The 22,339-nt window shown below is 42.4% G+C and overlaps 1 protein-coding gene across 2 annotated transcripts in view; it reads left to right on the top strand.

The window, feature by feature from the left end:
- glra3 (glycine receptor, alpha 3) overlaps positions 1 to 22,339 on the top strand; it is a 140,584-nt gene that overhangs the window by 43,255 nt on the left and 74,990 nt on the right. For both annotated transcript variants that reach the window (XM_061977241.2, XM_061977240.2), the window contains exons 5-6: positions 1,888 to 1,970; positions 17,411 to 17,548. In XM_061977241.2, coding sequence (XP_061833225.1) covers positions 1,888 to 1,970; positions 17,411 to 17,548 — 221 coding nt within the window. The remainder of the gene's footprint in view (positions 1 to 1,887; positions 1,971 to 17,410; positions 17,549 to 22,339) is intronic.

Below are 22,339 nucleotides of genomic sequence, written 5' to 3'. Positions count from 1 at the left end.
CGATACAGCGTCCGCATTACTGAAGACGCCGCACCGATCCGCCTGTCGATCTCACGATCCACTCTTCCCTCACTCGTGAACAAGACTCCGAGGTACTTGAACTCCTCCACTTAGGAGGAGTGTGATCCCACGATAGTTAGAACACACCCTCCGGTTCCCCTTCTTAAAGAGAGAAACCACCACCCTGGTCTGCCAATCCAGAGGTACCGCCCCCGATGTCCACGCGATGCTGCAGAGTCTTGTCAACCAAGACAGCCCCACAACATCCAGAGCCTTAAGGAACTCCGGGCGGATCTCATCTACCCCCGGGGCCTTGCCACGAGGAGCTTTTTAACTACCTCAGCAACCTCAGCCCCAGAAATAGGAGAGCCCACCACAGACTCCCCAGGCACTGGTTCCTCATAGGAAGAGGTGTTGGTGGGATTGAGGAGGTCTTTGAAGTATTCCCTCCACCGATCCACAACATCCGCAGTCGAGGTCATCAGAACACCATCCTCGCCATAAACGGTGTTGATAGTGCACTGCTTCCCCTTCCTGAGGCGGCGGATGGTGGTCCAGAATTGCTTCGAAGCCGTCCGGAAGTCGTTTTCCATGGCTTACCCGAACTCCTCCCATGTCCGAGTTTTTGCCTCTGCGACCGCTGAAGCCGCACACCGCTTGGCCTGTCGGTACCTGTCCGCTGCCTCAGGAGTCCCATGAGCCAAAAGAACCCGATAGGACTCCTTCTTCAGCTTGACGGCATCCCTCACCGCTGGTGAGGGATGCCGAAAGAAAACAAATGTGAGCAAAACCTAAATGAGTTAAGCTTTTACCAAAGGCAGCAATCATAAATGAAGCTTTACGCACATACACAACGTTGAGGTTTTTGATAACGTATAGGGATCAATTCCATTGCATAGTTTGCGTGTTTTGCATCGCCATAGACTGAGAGGCTACCATGCAAGAAGGAAGCTCTTGCTCCAGAAGCCACACCTAAAGGCTCGTCTAAAGTTTGCTGCTGATCACGTGGACAAAGATAAGACCTTCTGGAGGAAAGTTCTGTGGTCAGATGAAACAAAACAATTGAGCTGTTTGGCCACAATACCCAGCAATATGTTTGAAGGAGAAAAGGTGAGGCCTTTAATCCCAGGAACACCATGCCTACCGTCAAGCATGGTGGTGGTAGTATTATGCTTTGGGCCTGTTTTGCTGCCAATGGAACTGGTGCTTTACAGAGAGTAAATGGGACAATGAAAAAGGAGGATTACCTCTGACAACCTAAAATCATCAGCCCGAAGGTTGGGTCTTGGGCGCAGTTGGGTGTTCCAACAGGACAATGACCCCAAACACACGTCAAAAGTGGTAAAGGAATCAGGCTAGAATTAAGGTTTTTAGAATGGCCTTCCCAAAGTCCTGACTTAAACGTGTGGACAATGCTGAAGAAACAAGTCAATGTCAGAAAACCAACACATTTAGCTGAACTGCACCAATTTTGTCAAGACAAGTGGTCAAAAATTCAAGCAGAAGCTTGTGGATGGCTACCAAAAGCGCCTTATTGCAGGTAAACTTGCCAAGGGACATGTAAGCAAATATTAACATTGCTGTATGTATACTTTTGACCCAGCACATTTTCAGTAGACCCATAATAAATTCATAAAAGAACAAACTTCATGAATGTTTTTTTGTGACCAACAAGTATGTGCTCCAATCACTCGAAAAAATAAATAAGAGTTGTATAAATGATTGGAAACTCAAGACAGCCATGACATTATGTTCTTTACACGTGTATGTCCACTTTTGACCACGACTGTAGTTCCAATAAAAAGGTCATATCTTCATGTATGATTTTACGGCTGGTGACTGTGCTTCACTTTCTTCTCACTTGTGCTCTTCTGTATTTGCTTTCAGACTAACATTAACTCTGTCATGCCCCATGGATCTCAAAAACTTCCCGATGGATGTTCAGACCTGTATTATGCAGTTAGAAAGCTGTAAGTACTGAGAAAATGTAACTCTTTGGAAATAATTCTTGAGGGTCACAAAGTGACTTGTAGCCGAACAACATGACATAATTATAATTTGATGGTTTAATTAGAGAACAATACTACTCAGCACTCTCTCCTGCCTCATCCTGCTCTTGTTTATTATTTATTGCCATTATAATGGATTTGTGTTTTCGTGCCGTATGAATATTCCAGACTGTACCGTATGTCACGGGGGCTTAAACTTTGCACGACATTGGATGTTTCCCTCGCCTCATTGTTTAGTGCACTGGGCTGAACTTGCACTACATTTTCATACATAAATTGATATTACAATACATTATTATTATTATAAATGGACATTACACATATTTGCAGAATGGTTGCATGTCAGCCTCATAATCTGGAGATCTGGGTTTGAATTCTCATTTTCTCCCACGTGTGCAAAAACATTCCAAAGATGGAGTCCCACAAGGCAGAGCGTACTGGACAACTTAAAGGGGAACATTATCACCAGACCTATGTAAGCGTCAATATATACCTTGATGTTGCAGAAAAAAGACCATATATTTTTTTAACCGATTTCCCAACTCTAAATGGGTGAATTTTGGCCAATTAAACGCCTTTCTATTAGTCGCTCTCGGAGCAATCCGCCATTTTCTCAAAAATATTACGAACACCGAATCAAATCAGCTCTGTTATTTTCTGTTTTTTTCGACTGTTTTCCGTACCTTGGAGACATCATGCCTCGTCGGAGGGTGTAACAACACCAACAGGGACGGATTCAAGTTGCACCAGTGGCCCAAAGATGCCAAAGTGGCAAGAAATCGGACGAAATTTGTTCAAAATACGAGAGTGTGGGGAAAGCCGACGAAAATGGTCAGTCGTTTGTTCCGCACACTTTACCGACGAAAGCTATGCTACGACAGAGATGGCAAGAATGTGTGGATATCCTGCGACACTCAAAGCAGATGCATTTCCAACCATAAAGTCAAAGAAATCTGCCGCCAGACCCCCATTGAATCTGCCGGAGTGTGTGAGCAATTCAGGGACAAAGGACCTCGGTAGCACGGCAAGCAATGGCAGCAGTTTGTTCCCGCAGACGAGCGAGCTAAACCCCCTGGATGTCTTGGCTCACACCGTCCCTTATGCCACCGAAGATGATCAAGAGAAGAATATCGACCCTAGCTTCCCTGGCCTGCTGACATCAACTCCAAAACTGGACAGATCAGCTTTCAGGAAAAGAGAGCGGATGAGGGTATGTCTACAGAATATATTAATTGATGAAAACTGTATTCATTACTCGCGGTTTTATGTAAATTATTATACATAAACAGTGTTTACCAATAATTTAGCTTAAAAACATTACAACACTTAAAAACAAACATACCAATCGTTGGTTAGAAGGCGATTGCCGAATTCGTCCTCGCTTTCTCCCGTGTCGCTGGCTGTCGTGTCGTTTTCGTCGGTTTCGCTTGCATACGGTTCAAACCGATATGGCTCAATAGCTTCAATTTCTTCTTCAATTTCGCTTAAGCCGCTGAAATCCGAGTCTGAATCCGAGCTAATGTCGCTATAGCTTGCTGTTCTATCCGCCATGTTTGTTTGTGTTTGCATCACTATGTGACGTCACAGGAAAATGGACGGGTGTATATAACGATGGTTAAAATCAGGCACTTTGAAGCTTTTTTTTAGGGATATTGCGTGATGGGTAAAATTTTGAAAAAAACTTTGAAAAATAAAATAAGCCACTGGGAACTGATTTTTAATGGTTTTAACCCTTCTGAAATTGTGATAATGTTCCCCTTTAAGCACGGCATGTTTCGAGTGTAAGCGCGCTTATTTACGCACACTGCCCTCTTTTGGCACAATTACAAGAGGTAGGCCAGGGTCTTACGGTATGCCATTCCCACTTAAACATGCAACATAGCCAAGTCATAGAATGACGGCAATGTGATTGCTCCTTGTAAATTACAAACGATAACTAACCCAATTTATACTACAAACCCCGTTTCCATATGAGTTGGGAAATTGTGTTAGATGTAAATATAAACGGAATACAATGATTTGCAAATCCTTTTCAACCCATATTCACTTGAATATGCTACAAAGACAACATATTTGATGTTCAAACTGATATACAATTTTTTTTTTTTTGCAAATAATCATTAACTTTAGAATTTGATGCCAGCAACACGTGACAAAGAAGTTGGGAAAGGTGGCAATAAATACTGATAAAGTTGAGGAATGCTCATCAAACACTTATTTGGAACATCCCACAGGTGAACAGGCTAATTGGGAACAGGTGGGTGCCATGATTGGGTATAAACATAGATTCCATGAAATGCTCAGTCATTCACAAACAAGGATGGGGCGAGGGTCACCACTTTGTCAACAAATGCGTGAGCAAATTGTTGAACAGTTTAAGAAAAACCTTTCTCAAGCAGCTATTGCAAGGAATTTAGGGATTTCACCATCTACGCTCCGTAATATCATCAAAGGGTTCAGAGAATCTGGAGAAATCACTGCACGTAAGCAGCTAAGCCCGTGACCTTCCATCCCTCAGGCTGTACTGCATCAACAAGCGACATCCGTGTGTAAAGGATATCACCACATGGGCTCAGGAACACTTCAGAAACCCACTGTCAGTAACTACAGTTGGTCGCTACATCTGTAAGTGCAAGTTAAAACTCTCCTATGCAAGGCGAAAACCGTTTATCAACAGCACCCAGAAACGCCGTCGGCTTTGCTGGGCCTGAGCTCATCTAAGATGGACTGATACAAAGTGGAAAAGTGTTCTGTAGTCTGATGAGTCCACATTTCAAATTGTTTTTGAAAACTGTGGACGTCGTGTCCTCCGGACCAAAGAGGAAAAGAACCATCCGGATTGTTATAGGCGCAAAGTTGAAAAGCCAGCATCTGTGATGGTATGGGGGTGTATTAGTGCCCAAGACATGGGTAACTTACACATCTGTGAAGGCACCATTAATGCTGAAAGGTACATACAGGTTTTGGAGCAACATATGTTGCCATCCAAGCAACGTTACCATGGACGCCCCTGCTTATTTCAGCAAGACAATGCCAAGCCACGTGTTACATCAACGTGGCTTCATAGTAAAAGAGTGCGGGTACTAGACTGGCCTGCCTGTAGTCCAGACCTGTCTCCCATTGAAAATGTGTGGCGCATTATGAAGCCTAAAATAGCAGAAGGGAGACCCCCGGACTGTTGAACAACTTAAGCTGGACATCAAGCAAGAATGGGAAAGAATTCCACCTGAGAAGCTTCAAAAATGTGTCTCCTCAGTTCCCAAATGTTGTAACACAGTAACACAGTGGTGAACATGCCCTTTCCCAACTACTTTGGCACGTGTTGCAGCCATGAAATTCTAAGTTACTTATTATTTGCAAAAAAAAAATAAAGTTTATGAGTTTGAACATCAAATATGTTGTCTTTGTAGCATATTCAACTGAATATGGCTTGAAAATGATTTGCAAATCATTGTATTCCGTTTATATTTACATCTAACACAATTTCCCAAATCATATGGAAACGGGGTTTGTAGATGAAGCAATTTCTGTAGAAATTGCGTGTAAACGCTCCAATGATGAAGCTGAACTGAAATGCTGAGTAGAATGAATGTAAGAATAGTTTGAAATGGATAAATGGTTTGAATGTTGATGATCTGATACTGAACTGTAGAAATGGTTTAAAGGTTACAATTAGAGATGTCCGATAATGGCTTTTTTTGCCGATATCCGATATTCCGATATTGTCCAACTCTTAATTACCGATTCCGATATCAACCGATACCGATATATACAGTCGTGGAATCAACACATTATTATGCCTCATTTTGTTGTGATGCCCCGCTGGATGCATTAAACAATGTAACAAGGTTTTACAAAATAAACCAACTCAAGTTATGGAAAAAAATGCCAACATGGCACTGCCATATTTATTATTGAAATCACTTAGTGCATTTTTTTTTTTTAACATGCCACAAAACAGCAGCTTGGAATTTGGGACATGCTCGAGGAGGTTGAAGTGGGCAGGGTTGGGGTGGGGGGGTAGCGGGGTGTGTGTATTGTAGCGTCTCGGAAAAGTTAGTGCTGCAAGGGGTTCTGGGTATTTGTTCTGTTTTGTTTATTATCGTGTTACGGTGCGGATGTTCTCCCGAAATGTGTTTGTCATTCTTGTTTGGTGTGGGTTCACAGTGTGGCGCATATTTGTAACAGTGTTAAAGTTGTTTATACGGACACCCTCAGTGTGACCTGTATGGCTGTTGACCAAGTATGCTTTGTATTCACTTGTGTGTGAGAAAAGCCGTAGATATTATGTGATTGTGCCGGCACGCAAAGGCAGTGCCTTCAAGGTTTATTGGCGCTTTGTACTTCTTTGACAGTGAGGCCTTTAATCCCAGGAACACCACACCTACCGTCAAGCATGGTGGTGGTAGTATTATGCTCTGGGCCTGTTTTGCTGCCAATGGAACTGGTGTTTTACAGAGAGTAAATGGGACAATGAAAAAGGAGGATTAGTTCCAATTTCTTCAGGACAACCTAAAATCATCAGCTCGGAGGTTGGGTCTTGGGCGCAGTTGGGTGTTCCAACAGGACAATGACTCCAAACACACGTCAAAAGTGGTAAAGGAATGGCTAAATCAGGCTAGAATTAAGTTTTTAGAACGGCCTTCCCAAAGTCCTGACTTAAACGTGTGGACAATGCTGAAGAAACAAGTCCATGTCAGAAAACCAACACATTTAGCTGAACTGCACCAATTTTGTCAAGAGGAGTGGTCAAAAATTCAAGCAGAAGCTTGTGGATGGCTACCAAAAGCGCCTTATTGCAGGTAAACTTGCCAAGGGACATGTAAGCAAATATTAACATTGCTGTATGTATACTTTTGACCCAGCACATTTTCAGTAGACCCATAATAAATTCATAAACGAACCAAACTTCATGAATGTTTTTTGTATGTGCTCCAATCACTCTATCACAAACAAATAAGAGATGTAGAAATTATTGCTCTGCAAAAACTGAAATCTAAGTAAGATTAAATATCTCAAATAAGGGTGATATTTGCTTATTTTCTGTCTGATAAGATCATTCTTCTCACTAAGCAGATTTTATGTTAGAGTGTTTTACTTGTTTTAAGTGTTTTGGTCCTAAATGATCTCAGTAAGATATTACAGCTTGTAGCTGAGATTTGATGACCTATATTGAGTAAAACATGCTTGAAACTAGAATATCAACTGTTGCAAAGCTGTGTCATCAACACTCACAAGTATAAAACTACTTTTTTAAAGTAATCATTTCTTATTTCAAGCATGAAAAAAAAATCATGACTTTGACACAATTGTGTCTCATTATTAAAACAGATGACAGCCGAATGGACTTTGCTGTTTTATTTTCAATGAAGCGATAGAAAATACGTACTCTTATAGTATTACAGTTGTTATTAGTGAGGTATTTTTGGGTTCATTGAGGTTAGCTAATTTTACTTGTTTTGGAAAGTCTTGACAAGCCGAATTTTCTTGTTCTATTGGCAGATAATTTTGATTAATTCAAATAAAATACCCATAATTTTAGTATTTTTTTTGTCTTGTTTTTGAACACTGACTTTTTGCAGTCCCAAGAGTTAGCTTCTGTAGCCGAGGATCGGACCGCCAAGTGCCCTGCCTTCGGCTGCCGCCCAGCTCACATCGCACCCGACCTCTATGGTCCCTGCTATGGGTGGTGAGCCCATTGGAGGGGGGACCCACGTTGCCTCTTCGGGCTGTGCCTGGCCGGGCCCCATGGGGACAGGCCCGGCCACCAGGCGCTCGCCATCGTGCCCCACCTCCGGGCCTGGCTCCAGAGGGGGGCCCCGGTGACCCGCGTCCGGGCGAGGGAAATCTGGGTCCTTGTTTTTTATATTTCATTGAGGTCTTCGAGCTGCTCTTTGTCTGATCCCTCACCTAGGACCAGTTTGTCTTGGGAGACCCTACCAGGGGGCATAAAGCCCCCGGACAACATAGCTCCTAGAATCATTGGGACACGCAAACTCCTCTACCACGTTAAGGTGGCAGGTCAGAGAGGAGTCGGACACGTTTCCAGTGAGGGTTGGACTCCGCCAAGGCTGCCCTTTGTCACCGATTCTGTTCATAACTTTTATGGACAGAATTTCTAGGCGCAGTCAAGGCGTTGAGGGGATCTGGTTTGGTGGCTGCAGGATTAGGTCTCTGCTTTTTGCAGATGATGTGGTCCTGATGGCTTCATCTGGCCAGGATCTTCAGCTCTCGCTGGATCGGTTCGCAGCCGAGTGTGAAGCGACTGGGATGAGAATCAGCACCTCCAAGTCCGAGTCCATGGTTCTCACCCGGAAAAGGGTTGAGTGCCATCTTCGGGTTGGGGAGGAGATCTTGCCCCAAGTGGAGGAGTTCAAGTACCTCGGAGTCTTGTTCACGAGTGAGGGAAGAGTGGATCGTGAGATCGACAGGCAGATCGGTGCGGCGTCTTCAGTAAGGCGGACGCTGTATCGATACATTGTGGTGAAGAAGGAGCTGAGCCGGAAGGCAAAGCTCTCAATTTACCGGTCGATCTACGTTCCCATCCTCACCTATGGTCATGAGCTTTGGGTTATGACCGAAAGGACAAGATCACGGGTACAAGCGGCCGAAATGAGTTTCCTCCGCCGGGTGGCGGGGCTCTCCCTTAGAGATAGGGTGAGAAGCTCTGTCATCCGGGAGGAACTCAAAGTAAAGCCGCTGCTCCTCCACATCGAGAGGAGCCAGATGGGGTGGTTCGGACATTTGGTCAGGATGCCACCCGAACGCCTCCCTAGGGAGGTGTTTAGGGCACGTCCGACCGGTAGGAGGCCACGGGGAAGACCCAGGACACGTTGGGAAGACTATGTCTCCCGGCTGGCCTGGGAACGCCTCGGGGTCCCACAGGAAGAGCTGGACGAAGTGGCTGGGGAGAGGGAAGTCTGGGCTTCCCTGCTTAGGCTGCTGCCCCCGCGACCCGACCTCGGATAAGCGGAAGAAGATGGATGGATGGATGGATGGACTTTTTGCAGTGTGGAAACTCAAGACAGCCATGACATTATGTTCTTTACAAGTGTATGTCAACTTTTGACCACGACTGTATATTTTTAACACCTTCCATAGTCTTATTAAAGTTATTTTATGAGATTATGATTGCGTTTAAGACATCATTAAGGCCTTAAATTCAAATTATTGGATTTTAGACTTTTTAAGACCTCACTGGTACACTGTTATACAAGCAAGTCATTTACTGCGATTATCGTGATTAATTGCTGTATGATTAAAGGGGACCTATACTGAGTTTTAAGATGCCACAAAGGGTAACCACATGTTCACTATGCTGTGGGTAGGGCTTTTTCGGTGCACTTACACGTTTTAACACACTCACACTATACACACACACAGAACTGAACCTTAAGAAGCAAGACGTAACTACATCTTTTGTGTTATTGCTGTAGGCATGTACAAGCTTGCACCAGCTGTTTATGCTTATTTTTAAAATGCCCCCACAGAGCTCCGAGCTTTGACTACATGCAGTTTTCTAAATCTCCTGCTTGTTTTCTGCCTTGGTGGGTTCTTTTCCTGCCTAAGCATGTTTATTCATTTACCAAGCTGGGTCATGGTCATTTAACTGATTGTCTCGGCGTAAAATCAACATATGAAAGTGAATTATGAATGAAAAGGAACAGATATAACATATCTTCCCCCTATTTATAATACACTATATTGCCAAAAGTATTTGGCCACCTGCCTTGACTCACATATGAACTTGAAGTGCCATCCCATTCCTAACCCATAGGGTTCAATATGATGTCGGTCCACCTTTTGCAGCTATTACAGCTTCAGCTCTTCTGGGAAGGCTGTCCACAAGGTTGTGGAGTGTGTTTATAGGAATTTTCCACCATTCTTCCAAGAGCGCATTGGTGAGGTCACACACTGATGTTGGTGGAGAAGGCCTGGCTCTCAGTCTCCGTTCTAATTCATCCCAAATGGGTTCTGTCGGGTTCAGGTCAGGACTCTGTGCAGGCCAGTCAAGTTCATCCACACCAGACTCTGTCATCCATGTGTTTATGGACCTTGCCTTGTGCACTGGTGCACAGTCATATTGGAAGAGGAAGGGGCCTGTCCAAACTGTTCCCACAAGGTTGGGAACGGTAAAAAAAATGTATAATTCCATTCCGTTTTTGAAGGCGGTCTGCAATAACGTTTTTAGCTTTTAAAGGGGAACATTATCACAATTTCAGAATGGTTAAAACCATTAAAAATCAGTTCCCAGTGGCTTACTGTATTTTTCGAAGTTTTTTTCAAAATTTTACCCATCATGCAATATCCCTAAAAAAAGCTTCAAAGTGCCTGATTTTAACCATCGTTATATACACCCGTCCATTTTCCTGTGACGTCACACAGTGATGCCAACACAAACAAACATGGCGGATAGAACAGCAAGCTATAGCGACATTAGCTCGGATTCAGACTCGGATTTCAGCGGCTTAAGCGATTCAACAGATTACGCATGTATTGAAACGGATGGTTGTAGTGTGGAGGCAGGTAGCGAAAACCAAATTGAAGAAGAAACTGAAGCTATTGAGCCATATCGGTTTTGAACGACGAAAACGACACGACAGCCAGCGACACGGGAGAAAGCGAGGACGAATTTGGCGATCGCCTTCTAACCAACGACTGGTATGTGTTTGTTTGGCATTAAAGGAAACTAACAACTATGAACTAAGTTTACAGCATATGAAATACATTTGGCAACAACATGCACTTTGAGAGTGCAGACAGCCCAATTTTCATCAATTAATATATTCTGTAGACATACCCTCATGTCAGCAGGCCAGGGAAGCTAGGGTCAATATTCTTCTCTTGACGGTGTGAGCCAAGACATCCAGGGGGTTTAGCTTGCTCGTCTGCGGGAACACTCTGCCGCCATTGCTTGCCGTGCTACCGAGGTCCTTTGTCCCTGAATTGCTCACACACTCCGGCAGATTCAATGGGGGTCTGGCGGCAGATTTCTTTGACTTTATCGTTGGAAATGCATCTGCTTTGAGTGTCGCAGGATATCCACACATTCTTGCCATCTCTGTCGTAGCATAGCTTTCGTCGGTAAAGTGTGCGGAACAAACGACTGACCATTTTCGTCGGCTTTCCCCACACTCTCGTATTTTTAACAACATTCGTCCAATTTCTTGCCACTTTCGCATCTTTGGGCCACTGGTGCAACTTGAATCCATCCCTGTTGGTGTTGTTACACCCTCCGACAACACACCGACGAGGCATGATGTCTCCAAGGTACGGAAAACAGTCGAAAAAATGGAAAATAACACAGCTGATTTGATTCGGTGTTTGTAATGTGTTTGAGAAAATGGCGGATTGCTTCCCGATGTGACGTCATGTTGTGACGTCATCGCTCCGAGAGCGAATAATAGAAAGGCGTTTAATTTGCCAAAATTCACCCATTTAGAGTTCGGAAATCGGTTAAAAAAATATATGGTCTTTTTTCTGCAACATCAAGGTATATATTGACGCTTACATAGGTCTGGTGATAATGTTCCCCTTTAATCAGACATTATTGTGAGGTATTGTATTAGTGTTCCTAAAAATCAGATATACCGGCCCCTAGACACATTTTGTTCGTCTAAATTTGGCCCCCTGAGTCAAAATAATTGCCCAGGCCTGTGCTCACAGCTGATCACCGTGATCAACGATCGCGATCATATAATTTCCCCGTACCAATCTGTTTTGAATGTTGTTTGGTAGAATTGTTGTATTTTTGTGCATGTACATGAGTTTTTGGATATTATAGTCAGTTCATAAAATTTCAATATGTTTAACAGTTCAGTGTTTCCCACACATTCATTTATTTGTGGCGGCCCGCCACGAAAGAATTACGTCCGCCACAAATGGATTTTTCGGCTTTTGACTCGCTCGACCGCTCATAAAAGCAATGGGACTGTCTGTGAATGTTGCTTGTAGTTACACCTCCGGTGCAGTAGGTGGCGGTAGCCTACTATGCATTATAGCGCTTAATTCACCTGGTGCGCCAGAAGAAGAAGAGGGACGGACGGAATCAAAATACTCGCCGGCTACTTTTCATAATGATGGCGCTTCCTACGTTTCTACCTCAAACGTCCAAAAGCTGCTGAAAGCCTTGATCCAGGATGCCATGGGGAAAAAAACTTAAATGGTGCCTTTTGGCGACAGTTAGCAGCTTGGTGGCTCATAGTTGGCTAGCTAACGCTTGCTAGCGTGGTAGCATTATTTCATTTTTACAGGTGTTATAGATGGATAGTCGTGATGGGTCCGGCAACACCGATGCATGCGTCGAGCTCATAGAGCGAAACCCTGTGTTGGTGCGCGTACCGCTTTTTGAAAGTCACGTGACCGATCATGAGCTGTTTTGGTCACGTGACCATACGCCAACTGTGTCGCCTCCTCTGTGCCCTGTGAGCGGCTCTTTTCTACAGCCGGAGAAATAATAACTAAGAAGAGAAAGCGTCTAAAATTGAATACGTTGGAAAAACTGTTTTTTTTTTTTAGTAAAAATAAATAATAATTTCCAGGTCCACAAGCATCCTCATTCACAACACCTTCTCTTAGATTTCCATGTTATGATACATGTTCACATTATTTATTGACTGTGTCTAAAAAAGACAAAAAATATATTTTTATTTAAATGAAGTTATGAAATAATCCTAAATGAAATACAATGACTTGGTTTATATTATTGTATATACTAGGTCAGTGGTTCTCAACCTTTGTTCAGCAATGTACCCCCTGTGATTTTTTTAAAAATTCAAGTACCCCCTAATCAGAGCAAAGCATTTTTGGTTGAAAAAAAAAAGCTCAAGAAGTAAAATACAGCACTATGTCATCAGTTTCTGATTTATTAAATTGTATAACAGTGCAAAATATTGCTCATTTGTAGTGGTCTTTCTTGAACTATTTGGAAAAAAAGATATAAAAATAACTAAAAACGTGTTGAAAAATAAACAAGTGATTCAATTATAAATAAAGATTTCTACACATAGAAGTAATCATCAACTTAAAGTGCCCTCTTTGGGGATTGTATTAGAGATCCATCTGGATTCATCAACTTAATTCGAAACATTTCTTCACAAAAAAAAAATCTTTAACATCAATATTTATGGAACATGTCCACAAAAAATCTAGCTGTCAACACTGAATATTGCATTGTTGCATTTCTTTTCACACTTCTTTTTGACAGACATTTTAGTGACAAACCTGAGCTTGTGCTTCACTGAGTTTATGAACTTACATTCATATTTTGTTGAAGTATTATTCAATAAATATATTTATAAAGGATTTTTGAATTGTTGCTATTTTTAGAATATTTTTTAAAAATCTCACGTACCCCTTGGCATACCTTCAAGTACCCCCAGGGGTTCGCGTACCCCCATTTGAGAACCACTGTACTAGGTCATAAAATCAGTGTCAGTTGAGTCGGTCCATAGGTTGCCTGTAGGGATTTTTAATGTCCAGCAGATGTCAGTATTTAGTGACACAGTATCGACACAGTATCAATACAGTTTTGCAATGTGTCGAAACGCTTCATGACGCCTCATCAACCCATCACTAGTAGATAGGTTATAGCTGCATCGCTCGCGGCTCGTCATATATTTAACGTTAATCCGTGATTTCACCGAGCGTTTCACTGACGGTGAGCAGCCTGACGCTGCTTCATTAACACCGCCGCTGTTTGACTCGTGGCCCGGGGCAGACGACGTAGTAACAGTCACGTGTTACAATACCGACGAGCTAACGTGTCCAGGTTATAACCATGTTGTCAATAAACACACATGGACTGAAGCTAAATTGTCCACTGTCCACTGCAGCATGTGAATGCAATGAAAAGAATAAAATCTTTTCCAACCAGCTGTTAAAATGTTGTCCAGGTTAATGTTTTGGCCATTAAAGGCCCTTCATTTCAAGATTTCAACTGTGATCGGGCTTTAAACAGGTGGCTGACCTGTTCAGATGGGTGTAACTGCTACTGGTCAAATAATGTGAAATAGCATTTAATTTTACATGTATGCAATGCCATTTAAATGTAATTATAGATAATAATAATAATAAATACTGTGTAGTGTTGTAAATAGTCAACGGGAAGGATTCTAGTAAGATATAAGCCATGAGCACTACACAGCCAGAAAAAAACCTAGGCAGGACAAGTAAAAATATTGGGGCAAGAAGATTTGAGAAGTCGGGCAAGTAGAAAAAACCTTAACGTTGAACCCTGCATGTGTTGAGCTGCTGCCGCTTAAGGTTAGACGGCACTGTTCATAGAGCGGTTCTGCTCGTTAGTAATAAATTCTAATGTTGGATGTTCACTCCTTCACACAGATGAGTATAGAAAAATATTTTCAACGGCCGAAAAGGGCTCGACTTGGAGAGGAGGTAGGCCTACAGTCCGGACCACAGGTGCGACCTGTTCAGCAGCAGGAGGAGGAGGTTGACTGACTGTGGCAGGACACCTCTGCCTCTGTTTCACTTCATGTTGCTGGTAAATAATATGGTTGTAGTAGTAGGCTAAAGTTAAATTATTTAGTATTCATTAATTCAAGGAGCAGAGCTTTAAGAGACATTTTAGCTTTTATATTTTATAAGATATATTTTTTTTAAGAACCAAAATTAATAAATATATTTCAGTGAATCACTAATTGTTCAAATCTGTATATAAATATGTACATAAAATGTTGTAATTATATTCCAACTCCGCGTTCTTCTTGGTCATCGCCACTGCATCCCCCCCCCCCCCTCCTGACCCCCGACCACACCACCACAAATAGATGCCTGTCCTGTGGGAAACACTGCAGTTTAAATATTGGATTTGTGGGTTCCCTATATGCATTTCCACTTTTGATTCTTACAGCTCTTTTCTGCAGAAGGAAGGTTGGGTTTAAATATGTTTTACAGGCACTACGCCTCATGTCAACACTTTAAAGGGGAACATTATCACAATTTCAGAATGGTTAAAACCATTAAAAATCAGTTCCAAGTGGCTTATTTTATTTTTCAAAGTTTTTTTCAAAATTTTACCCATCACGCAATATCCCTAAAAAAAGCTTCAAAGTGCCTGATTTTAACCATCGTTATATACACCCTTCCATTTTCCTGTGACGTCACATAGTGAAGCCAACACAAACAAACATGGCGGAAAGCACAGCAAGCTATAGCGACATTAGCTCGGATTCAGACTCGGATTTCAGCGGCTTAAGCGATTCAACAGATTACGCATGTATTGAAACGGATGGTTGTAGTGTGGAGGCAGGTAGCGAAAACCAAATTGAAGAAGAAACTGAAGCTATTGAGCCATATCGGTTTGAACCGTACGCAAGCGAAACCGACGAAAACGACACGACAGCCAGCGACACGGGAGAAAGGGAGGACGGATTCGGCGATCGCCTTCTAACCAACGATTGGTATGTGTTTGTTTGGCATTAAAGGAAACTAACAACTATGAACTAGGTTTACAGCATATGAAATACATTTGGCAACAACATGCACTTTGAGAGTGCAGACAGCCCAATTTTCATCAATTAATATATTCTGTAGACATACCCTCATGTCAGCAGGCCAGGGAAGCTAGGGTCGATATTCTTCTCTTGACGGTGTGAGCCAAGACATCCAGGGGGTTTAGCTCGCTCGTCTGCGGGAACAAACTGCCGCCATTGCTTGTCGTGCTACCGAGGTCCTTTGTCCCTGAATTGCTCACACACTCCGGCAGATTCAATGGGGGTCTGGCGGCAGATTTCTTTGACTTTATCGTTGGAAATGCATCTGCTTTGAGTGTCGCAGGATATCCACACATTCTTGCCATCTCTGTCGTAGCATAGCTTTCGTCGGTAAAGTGTGCGGAACAAACGTCCAATTTCTTGCCACTTTGGCATCTTTGGGCCACTGGTGCAACTTGAATCCGTCCCTGTTGGTGTTGTTACACCCTCCGACAACACACCGACGAGGCATGATGTCTCCAAGGTACGGAAAACAGTCGAAAAAACGGAAAATAACAGAGCTGATTTGATTCGGTGTTTGTAATGTGTTTGAGAAAATGGCGGATTGCTTCCCGATGTGACGAGAGCGAATAATAGAAAGGCGTTTAATTCGCCAAAATTCACCCATTTAGAGTTCGGAAATCGGTTAAAAAAATATATGTTTTTTTTTCTGCAACATCAAGGTGTATATTGACGCTTACATAGGTCTGGTGATAATGTTCCCCTTTAAAACAGTATGTCAGATGAAGTGAATGATATTTATATAGCGCTTTTCTCTAGTGACGAAATGCGCTTTTTATAGTCACTGCAATAAGGTGTTTTGGTCGCCATCCACAAGCTTTTGGTTGAATTTTTGACCACTCCTCTTGACAAAATTGGTGCAGTTCAGCTAAATGTGTTGGTTTTCTGACAAGGACTTGTTTCTTCAGCATTGTCCACACGTCAGGACTTTGGGAAGGCCACTCTAAAACCTTTATTCTAGCCTGATTTAGCCATTCCTTGACTACTTTTGAGGTTTGGGGGTCATCGTTCAACACATTTAGTTGAACTGCACCAATTTTCTGACAAGCCTGTAAATGTGTGTTGGTCATGTATGATGTCTTTTTGTTATTTTTTTTGTGATGTGTAATGTCTATTGTTTAGATGTACGGCAGTGACAATGAATTTCCCCAAGGGGACCAATAAATCTAAATCTAAAATCTAAATCTTCTCAAGAGGAGTGGTCAAAAATTCAAGCAAAAATGGTAAATGGGTTGTACTTGTATAGCGCTTTTCTACCTTTTTAAGGAACTCAAAGCACTTTGACACAATTTCCACATTCACCCATTCACACACACACATTCACACACTGATGGCGGGAGCTGCCATGCACGGCGCTAACCAGGCCCATCAGGAGCAAGGGTGAAGTGTCTTGCTCAAGGACACAACGGACGTGACTAGCTTGTGGATGGCTACCAAAAGCGCCTTATTGCAGGTCAACTTGCCAAGGGACATGTAAGCAAATATTAACATTGCTGTATGTATACTTTTGACCCTCACAGTTTCAGTAGACCCATAATAAATACATAAAAGAAGCAAACTTCATGAATGTTTTTTGTGACCAACAAGTATGTGCTCCAATCACTCTATCACAAAAAAGTAAGAGTTGTAGAATTTATTGGAAACTCAAGACAGCCATGACATGATGTTCTTTACAAGTGTATGTCAACTTTTGACCACGACTGTATATTATATTGTGGCAAATCCAGAGATATTGTATAATTGCATTATTGCATTTTGTAACTAATTATGCACTGCAGTTGTCTTAGATTAATTTTCTGCAATATACTCTGTGGGCTTGATGATGGATTAATAAAGGGACTGGATAGTATGATGATTTAATAGTCTTTCATACACTGTCTTTTACAGTTGGTTACACCATGAACGACCTCATCTTTGAGTGGCAGGAGAATGGACCAGTACAAGTGGCTGAAGGACTGACCCTTCCACAGTTCCTCCTTAAAGATGAAGAGGACCTCAGATACTGCACCAAGCACTACAACACAGGTAACGGACACACATTTTTGATACAAGTCACTTATAAAGAGTTTGTGGTTAGAATGTGAGTGTAAATTTCAATTTGGGGTCTCTTTGTGTAGATTGCTTGTTCCTGTTCTTAGACTGTTTCTCTCACTGTACTGTGGTGTTAAAGACTCAAAATTGCTTAAAGACCTACTGAAATGCGATTTTCTTATTTAAACGGGGATAGCAGGTCCATTCTATGTGTCATACTCAGTGTTGGGACTAACGCGTTACAAAGTAACGCGTTACTGTAACGCCGTTAGTTTCAGCAGTAACTAGTAATCTAACGCGTTATTTTTTTATATTCAATAACTCAGTTACCGTTACTACATGATGCGTTACTGCGTTATTTTACGTTATTTTTTATGTAGTATCGGCTAGAAACTGAGGATCTGAGTGTGTTTTATTCCAGCGAAGCAGAGACGTGCTTCTGATTCTTCCTCTGCGCTCTCTGTGTGTGTGTGTGTGTGTGTGTGTGTGTGTGTGTGTGTGTGTGTGTGTGTGTGTGTGTGTGTGTGTGTGTGTGTGTGTGTGCGTGTGACTGTGTGTCTGAGTGTGGGAAGGGGAGGGGAGGGGGGTGCGCAATACAACCGTTGGCCAACCAAAAAGTAACCACAGAACACTATACGCCTATACGGTATAGTGTTCTGTGGTTACTTTTTGGTTGGCCAAGCGGACGTGACGACAGGCTGTCCTCACTCAGATCCGCACAGACCGGGAGGGGGCGTGCCTTAAGTCCGGCTGGAAATCGGCAGAAATTTGGAGAATGGTTGTCCCAGGGAGAGGCACTGAAATTCGGGAGGGTTGGCAAGTATGAGATATTCTCACTTCTTTTCTTTTGTCGAGCACAAAGAAAAGAACATTTTAGTTAAATGTAAGTTGTGTCTTGGATCAAAGATCCTGTCTACTGCCCAAAACAACAATTCAAATCTGCCTGGTTAGGCTCTGTGTATGTCACGTGTGCCTTCCTTAGGTGAAGCCAGCTTTACAGCTATGTTGTTGATTGATTGATTGATTGATTGAAACTTTTATTAGTAGATTGCACAGTACAGTACATATTCCGTACAATTGACCACTAAATGGTAACACCCAAATACGTTTTTTAACTTGTTTAAGTCGGGGTCCAGATACACATATATACTATCATATATACTAACATCATAATACAGTCATCACACAAGATAATCATCAGGGTATATACATTGAATTATTTACATTATTTACAATCCGGGGTGTGGGATATGGAGGGGGGGGGGTTAGGTTTGGTTGGTATCAACACTTCAGTCATCAACAATTGCATCATCAGAGAAATGGACATTGAAACAGTGTAGGACTGACTTGGTAGGATATGTACAGCAAGTAGTGGACATAGAGAGAGAGATCAGAAAGTATAAGAAAAAGTGTCTACATTTGATTATTTACAATCCGAAGAGGTATTATGTGGAAGGGAGGGTGTTAGTTTAGGGTTGTAGTTGTCTGGAGGTGTTCTTTTAGTGCGGTTTTGAAGGAGGATAGAGATGCCCTTTCTTTTACACCTGTTGGGAGTGCATTCCATATTGAAGTGGCATAGAAAGAGAATGAGTTAAGACCTTTATTAGTTCGGAATCTGGGTTTAACGTGGTTAGTGTTAGTGTTAGTGTTATTATGCTGTTTGTTACTTATGTATGTTATGTTGCAGCTATTTAAAATAGTTTTGTCAATTTGCTCTGGCCTGAAATAAATTGGCCCTTTGAAACATATCTTTGTCTTTGTGTGTTGTATGTAGAGCACATTGCTTAGCAGAGTTCAGTGATGCAAATGTATGTCAAGTTGATCAACAGATTGTATTATTCTCCAGTGCAATAACAGTACTAAAATGAAGGCTAAAAGGGCATTAATGGGAGCTTTAAAAAAAAAAGTAGAAGAAGTAACTAAATAGTTACTTTTCACAGTAACGCATTACTTTTTGGTGTAACTGAGTTAGTAACTGAGTTACTTTTGAAATAAAGTAACTAGTAACTGTAACTAGTTACTGTTTTTCAGTAATTAACCAAACAGTGGTCATACTTGATCATTTCGCGATATTGCCATATTTTTGCTGAAAGGATTTAGTAGAGAACATCGACGATAAAGTTCGCAACTTTTGGTCGCTGTTAAAAAAGGCTTGCCTGTACCGGAAGTAGCAGACGAGTAGCGTGACGTCACAGGTTGTGGAGCTCCTCACATCTGCACATTGTTTACAATCATGGCCACCAGCAGCGAGAGCGATTCGGACCGAGAAAGCGACGATTTCCCCATTAATTTGAGCGAGGATGAAAGATTTGTGGATGAGGAAAGTGAGAGTGAAGGACTAGAGGGCAGTGGGAGCGATTCAGATAGGGAAGATGCTGTGAGAGGCGGGTGGGACCTGATATTCAGCTGGGAATGACTAAAACAGTAAATAAACACAAGACATATACAGGTAAAAGCCAGTAAATTAGAATATTTTGAAAAACTTGATTTATTTCAGTAATTGCATTCAAAAGGTGTAACTTGTACATTATATTTATTCATTGCACACAGACTGATGCATTCAAATGTTTATTTCATTTAATTTTGATGATTTGAAGTGGCAACAAATGAAAATCCAAAATTCCGTGTGTCACAAAATTAGAATATTACTTAAGGCTAATACAAAAAAGGGATTTTTAGAAATGTTGGCCAACTGAAAAGTATGAAAATGAAAAATATGAGCATGTACAATACTCAATACTTGGTTGGAGCTCCTTTTGCCTCAATTACTGCGTTAATGCGGCGTGGCATGGAGTCGATGAGTTTCTGGCACTGCTCAGGTGTTATGAGAGCCCAGGTTGCTCTGATAGTGGCCTTCAACTCTTCTGCGTTTTTGGGTCTGGCATTCTGCATCTTCCTTTTCACAATACCCCACAGATTTTCTATGGGGCTAAGGTCAGGGGAGTTGGCGGGCCAATTTAGAACAGAAATACCATGGTCCGTAAACCAGGCACGGGTAGATTTTGCGCTGTGTGCAGGCGCCAAGTCCTGTTGGAACTTGAAATCTCCATCTCCATAGAGCAGGTCAGCAGCAGGAAGCATGAAGTGCTCTAAAACTTGCTGGTAGACGGCTGCGTTGACCCTGGATCTCAGGAAACAGAGTGGACCGACACCAGCAGATGACATGGCACCCCAAACCATCACCCAACCATGCAAATTTTGCATTTCCTTTGGAAATCGAGGTCCCAGAGTCTGGAGGAAGACAGGAGAGGCACAGGATCCACGTTGCCTGAAGTCTAGTGTAAAGTTTCCACCATCAGTGATGGTTTGGGGTGCCATGTCATCTGCTGGTGTCGGTCCACTCTGTTTCCTGAGATCCAGGGTCAACGCAGCCGTCTACCAGCAAGTTTTAGAGCACTTCATGCTTCCTGCTGCTGACCTGCTCTATGGAGATGGAGATTTCAAGTTCCAACAGGACTTGGCGCCTGCACACAGCGCAAAATCTACCCGTGCCTGGTTTACGGACCATGGTATTTCTGTTCTAAATTGGCCCGCCAACTCCCCTGACCTTAGCCCCATAGAAAATCTGTGGGGTATTGTGAAAAGGAAGATGCAGAATGCCAGACCCAAAAACGCAGAAGAGTTGAAGGCCACTATCAGAGCAACCTGGGCTCTCATAACACCTGAGCAGTGCCAGAAACTCATCGACTCCATGCCACGCCGCATTAACGCAGTAATTGAGGCAAAAGGAGCTCCAACCAAGTATTGAGTATTGTACATGCTCATATTTTTCATTTTCATACTTTTCAGTTGGCCAACATTTCTAAAAATCCCTTTTTTGTATTAGCCTTAATATTCTAATTTTGTGACACACGGAATTTTGGATTTTCATTTGTTGCCACTTCAAATCATCAAAATTAAATGAAATAAACATTTGAATGCATCAGTCTGTGTGCAATGAATAAATATAATGTACAAGTTACACCTTTTGAATGCAATTACTGAAATAAATCAAGTTTTTCAAAATATTCTAATTTACTGGCTTTTACCTGTATATATACTCTATTAGCCACAACACAACCAAGCTTATTTTTAATATGCCACAAATTAATCCCGCATAACAAACACCTCCCCCCTCCCGTCCATATAACCCGCCAATACAACTCAAGCACCTGCAGAACACATTCAATCACACAGCCCAAAGTACCGTTCACCTCCCCAAAGTTCATACAGCACATATATTTCCCCAAAGTTACGTACGTGACATGCACATAGCGGCACGCACGTACGGGCAAGCGATCAAATGTTTGGAAGCCGCAGCTGCATGCGTACTCACGGTACCACGTCTGCGCATCCAACTCAAAGTCCTCCTGGTAAGAGTCTCTGTTGTCCCAGTTCTCCACAGGCCAATGGTAAAGCTTGACTGTCATCTTCCGGGAATGTAAACAATGAAACACCGGCTGTGTTTGTGTTGCTGCAGTCGGCCGCAATACACCGCTTCCCACCTACAGCTTTCTTCTTTGCTGTCTCCATTGTTCATTGAACAAATTGCAAAAGATTCACCAACACAGATGTCCAGAATACTGTGGAATTTTGCGATGAAAACAGACGACTTAATAGCTGGCCACCATGCTGTCCCAAAATGTCCTCTACAATCCGTGACGTCACGCGCTGACGTCATCATACCGAGACGTTTTCAGCAGGATATTTCGCGCAAAATTTAAAATTGCACTTTAGTAAGCTAACCCGACCGTATTGGCATGTGTTGCAATGTTAAGATTTCATCATTGATGTATAAACTTTCAG

The sequence above is a fragment of the Nerophis lumbriciformis genome, linkage group LG16, assembly GCF_033978685.3.
Source record: "Nerophis lumbriciformis linkage group LG16, RoL_Nlum_v2.1, whole genome shotgun sequence".
Lineage (NCBI taxonomy): Eukaryota > Metazoa > Chordata > Actinopteri > Syngnathiformes > Syngnathidae > Nerophis > Nerophis lumbriciformis.
This window is presented reverse-complemented; position numbering and strand designations above follow the sequence as displayed.